Raw genomic sequence first — 5,609 nt, 5'->3', positions numbered from 1 at the left:
AAATACTCCCCCCCCCCTTGGGTATATTAGGGTTAAAGATAGATTCGGTCCTGGTCTGTTGTTGTCTCAAGGTGGCTGGTTCGAACTGCTGTCATTAATTCCGCATGTCTAAAAAATGATTTTTACATTTTAGTTTTTCAAATTTGAAATCTCGGTGGAATTAATAAAAAGCCGTAAATAAATAAAAGTGGATGAAGCAGGTCATTTGTTCAAACCGCATTTCGGCCATGAACATATTTCAGTAAAAAAAACTTTTTATCATTTTAGTAATACAAATTAAATTTCTGAGAATTAGTTAAAAAAATTATAATGTAAAGTGTAAATCAAAGGATATTTTTGGGAAAATACGGTCTTTTTCATAATATATGTTTCTTTAGCTTAGGACTCTTCCAATTGAAGAGCTATATGTAACCGAATAATAAAATGAGCTACAAGCTCACAAAGTTGTGATAATGATGTCGCACACGAAGTTTAATTACTTGAGAAAAAAATGAAGAAGAAAAATATTCCTCTTTGGAGTGATTTTAGAGAAATCATATTTTCAAACCTTAAAATACTTTCTTCCCAATCCAATCCCAGCCAGTTAATTATCTAAAATATATTAAATAACTTAAAGGAACTGAGTTTTTCCCACAAACTTAAATGTTCTAATTCCTATTTCTCTGTATTCGGATGGTTTAAACCTTGGAGAGTTCAAACTTAGATAATTTGATCTAACAGAATTCATAGTTTGAAATATCAATGGTTACTGACATTGAATTGAAAAGATATAGGGATTGGAAAACCTGAGTTTGTGGCAAAAACTCAATTCCTTTAAACATTATCTAAGCTTCCAGGGTGCATCGATTTTAAAATCTAATTGTTGCTCTTTTATCAATTTTTTTTCGTGGAGTTAAAAAAAGAGTTTTTTTTCTTTTAATCATTTATAAATCTTCCCTGGGATCATGATAGGTCCCACAAAAAAATTGGGCCCGATAAGTTCAGCCGTTTTGACGTTTATCGGTAACAAACAAACAGACAAACAGACAAGCAAAATATATATATATATGATGTTTAACAATGAACTGTTTAGCATCAATCCCTTTTCATACTTTAAGTTAATTAATAAGTTTAATTTGGTCGATATTAGACCACCAAATTTATCTTAAAAAACTTTCACATTTCTTATTTAATAAAATTTAAGAAAACAAGTGAGTCTCAAGAAGATCCTGGAAGAAAAAAAAATTTCGGGTCATTATTAAAGTCTCATCTAAAGAGGCCATGATAGCATATTTTCAATTGACCCTGCATGCAAAGGTGGCAATGCCCGATTCACAACAGTACCCTTATCGTTTTTCTAGATTTAGAAGGGTTTAATTCTTGTAGATTCTTTACGTTTTCCTGCAGTAGACATGGGCATTGGGCAAGTCATTTTTGTAGAGAGACCGCAATCGAAAATGATCAGTTTTCTAAATTATAAACATAAATGTCTAATTCATACTTAAAGGGTACCGTTGTGAACAGGGCATTACAATTTCCTCTGGAAATTACGTTTACAGTCCCTAAACCCATGAATGTGAATCGTATACTGTGTAATATCAACGTGGTTTTAACTATTAATTGTACGTAGGAGCATATACAAAACATATCCAGACGAAACATATCAAAACAAAACATATTCAGACGAAACATATCAAAACAAAACCTGTCCAGACGAAACATATCAAAACAAACTGTCCAGACGAAACATATCAAAACAAAACATATCCAGACAAAACATATTCAGACGAAACATATCAAAACAAAACATATTCAGACGAAACATATCAAAACAAAACCTGTCCAGACGAAACATATCAAAACAAAGCATATTCAGACGAAACATATCAAAACAAAACATATTCAGACGAAACATATTAATACAAAACATATTCAGGTCCAGACGAAACATATCAAAACAAAACATATTCAGACGAAACATATCAAAACAAAACATATCCAGACGAAACATATCAAAACAAAGCATATCAAAACAAAACATATTCAGACGAAACATATCAAAACAAAGCATATTCAGACGAAACATATCAAAACAAAACCTGTCCAGACGAAACATATCAAAACAAAGCATATTCAGACGAAACATAAAAACAAAACATATTCAGACGAAACATATCAAAACAAAACATATCCAGACGAAACATATCAAAACAAAGCATATGTCCTTCAAAACATATCAAAACAAAGCATATGTCCTTCAAAACATATCGGCACAAAACGTATCAAACGAAAAAACATCAAACATAAAATTTCATAGATAATGACAGAAAAATAGCGTAAAAAATAAAATACAAAATATTTAGAAAAAATCAAAATAAAACTAGGTTTGTTCCACTTTCTTTCTTGAAATTGTGAAAATTTTCATTCAATCTCTGCAGCATAAAAAATTTACAAATCACTCATACTTAGAAACCACAATTTTAAAAAAAGAATTTTTATCTAGAAAAATAAGGATATCTCATTCACCCTTGATCAGACCAATGGTATCCTTGTGAATCGGATCGTACATACCTCCCTTTAAATAAGTTTGTTTGTTAATATTATTTAAGATACAACAACAATGTAAGCAAGCTAATCCATCACAAAAAAAATTTTAAAAATATTTAGAATTTACTTTATAACCTTCTTCATAACTCCACATATTAAAACAAGAATATGTGGGTCCGACAAAGGGTTGTAAGTTATAAAATTTAGCTGAAATTCAACTTTACAGAAATAATTAAAGATTTAACTAAGCTCTTTATATCCCTTTCATATTACAATTTGTAAATTATTGTTTTTTTTTTCTGTACCTAACTTTGATGTAAGATGACACAACCTAAAAAAATTAAATCACAAAAATAGTCTTAGCCTAGCCTAACCCAGTTTTTATACATTTTTTAGATAATACTTGATTTTACGTGAAAGGGGGAGGGCCCGGAGGGGGGGGGGGGGTAAAAAGATTTTGTATTTCTACCCACTAGCCAGTTTAGTCCATGATTTAAGGTTTTGAGTATGGTTGGTTGAGGAGAAGGGTGGGAACTCCAGGCTCCTTGAGACCAGGGAGTTAGATACTGCTCTTCCGTCCCGAACCATGTGGATTAGTTTACTATTGGGAAACCATTCAGATAAAAATCCTCCCTGAAATCAAAATTATAAATTTCAAAATTTTTAAATTGAAATTTAACCATAATTCATTTTAAAAATCTTGTTTTTATAAGAAAGGTTGTTTACCTGTGTTAGAAGAAATGGTTCCTTTATACAAGGGATCCTAGCTGCAACATCTTGGTGTCGGGCACCAACCTCAAGAAGAAACCCGGACACAGCATGGTCAATCAACTAATCAATTAATTGATTATTTAGCAAAGCAATCAATCAATCATATATTTAATAGATAAATCGATTAATCAATCCAGTGTTTACTCAATTTAGGACCTTAGGGTGCTGCAAGCTCCCTTTCCTATAAACAATTGTAGCTTATAACTGTTGCTCTTAAAGTCGCCATTTTTACTCATTTCTTAATTTTCGCGGATTTTTCTGTTTAAATTGGTGGATTTATAAAATTAATAAAAATTTACATTTTTTCCAGGACATATTTAAATATCGACAGTTCATAAACTTTCCCCTGGTAATTTGAGTTACCCTAACAAAATTAGGCCTTATCGGTTCAGCCGTTTATTAGATACAAACAAAGATAAACCTGCAAGGTAACTCCAGCAGCCATATTTCTTTTTCTCAGGCTTTCCACATTATTCCATTCATATCTTAGTTTTAATATGTCTAAACAATCAGTAGCTTATAACTGTTGCTCTTAAATTCGCCATTTTTACTCATTTCTTAATTTTCGCGGTATTTTCTGTTTAAATATGGTGGATTTATAAAACTAATAAAAATTTTCATTTTGTCCAGGACATATTTCAATATCGACAGTTCATAAACTTTCACCATGTAATTTGAGTTGCCCTAAAAAAAAATTAGGCCTTATCGGTTCAGCCGTGTTGAGGTTTACTAAATACAAGCAGACAAACAAAATATAGCTTAAACCTGCAAGGTAACTCCAGCAGCCATATTTCTTTTCCTCAGGCTTTCCACATTATTCCATTCATATCTTAGTTTTAATATGTCTAAACAATCATCAATCTCAGCTTTAATCAATGGCTTGTCAATTACCAATTTCAGCTTTAATATGTCTTAACAATTATGAATCTCAGCTTTAATCAATGTCTTATCAATTACCAATTTCAGCTTTAATATGTCTAAACAATTATGAATCTCAGCTTTAATCAATGTCTTATCAATTACCAATTTCAGCTTTAATATGTCTTAACAATTATGAATCTCAGCTTTAATCAATGTCTTATCAATTACCAATTTCAGCTTTAATATGTCTTAACAATTATGAATCTCAGCTTTAATATGTCTTAACAATTATGAATCTCAGCTTTAATCAATGTCTTATCAATTACCAATTTCAGCTTTAATATGTCTTAACAATTATGAATCTCAGCTTTAATATGTCTTAACAATTATCAATCTCAGCTTTAATATGTCTTAACAATTGTCAATCTCAGCTTTAATAGGTCTTAACAATTGTCAATCTCAGCTTTAATATGCCTTAACAAATATCAATCTCAGCTTTAATGTGTATTAAAAATTATCATTCTCAGCTTTAATATGCCTTAACAATTATCAATCTCAGCTTTAATTTGTCTTAACAATTATAAATCTTGGATTTTTTTCAAGTGATTTTTTGGGATTTGCCATAGAAAACCATGAAACTTTATACTAACCTATAAAAATATGAGTCTCAGGACCACAGCTGATTTGAGAGTGAATATCCAGGAGTACTCTCATCAGTGTTGTTCCTGACTTTGGAACACCTGCAAAATACACTTGGAACAGAATTTGGAACAGAATTTAATAAAGAGGCTTTTAAGGCGCTTCGCCCCCCCCCCCTTTCCTGTAAACAGCTCATATTCTAAATCACCGATTTTGAAGTCAGCGGATGCAAAGAAATTTTCCGATGATTCCAACCAATCAGAGAGCCGCAAATATTGGGTTTATTAATCTATTGACTGAAACACATCTTGGCTCTTATTTTAAAAAATCAAATTGAACCAGCCATGAGAGATATGCAGTTGAACCGTGTCTACATAGTTTAACAAGTGCTTGAGACTTGTTGAATCCGGTTCCTGGACTCCCATTTCTTAGCAAGCTTTAATTAAATTAGAACTATAAACTTACCTCCAATAAATAAGAATGGAGATGATTTATTAAAGATGGTATTTGAGCCTGGAACTAAAACTTGATGGATATCTCCAGGGGTAATCGTATCAGGGTTGGATGCAGGACCAAGTTGAAACCAGGAAACTAGGAAAAGAGATGATCTAAACTAATCTCTAATGATTGGCATAAGAAAACTTTGACACTCCATGTAGAGTGCAGAAGAAATGCTGCATCAAATGCCATATAGATCCAGACTCCTACAGAAAGTAGCATACATTTTTTTCTTGACTTAATCTGTTTTATAGTGTCACAGCGTCTTGGCCATTGATTTTAACTCTCTAACTCAATCATACTTTTATGAAGCC

At 31.6% G+C, this 5,609-nt stretch overlaps 1 protein-coding gene across 2 annotated transcripts; it reads right to left on the bottom strand.

Moving 5' to 3' along the window:
- Positions 1–2,987: 2,987 nt before the first annotated feature.
- Positions 2,988–5,388, bottom strand: LOC111703772 (protein-tyrosine sulfotransferase A; the record flags this gene model as incomplete). Of its 2 annotated transcripts, none has more annotated exon segments than XM_023475820.1 (5): positions 2,988–3,159; positions 3,253–3,357; positions 4,063–4,142; positions 4,809–4,898; positions 5,263–5,388. In XM_023475820.1, coding segments are annotated over 5 exon segments (569 nt in total), but the record flags the coding sequence as incomplete, so codon positions are not given.
- Positions 5,389–5,609: the final 221 nt, after the last annotated feature.

Source organism: Eurytemora carolleeae, unplaced genomic scaffold (assembly GCF_000591075.1).
Source record: "Eurytemora carolleeae unplaced genomic scaffold, Eaff_2.0 scaffold553, whole genome shotgun sequence".
Classification (NCBI taxonomy): domain Eukaryota; kingdom Metazoa; phylum Arthropoda; class Copepoda; order Calanoida; family Temoridae; genus Eurytemora; species Eurytemora carolleeae.
Note: the sequence above shows the minus strand (reverse complement) of the source record. Positions and strands in the feature narration are given on the sequence as shown.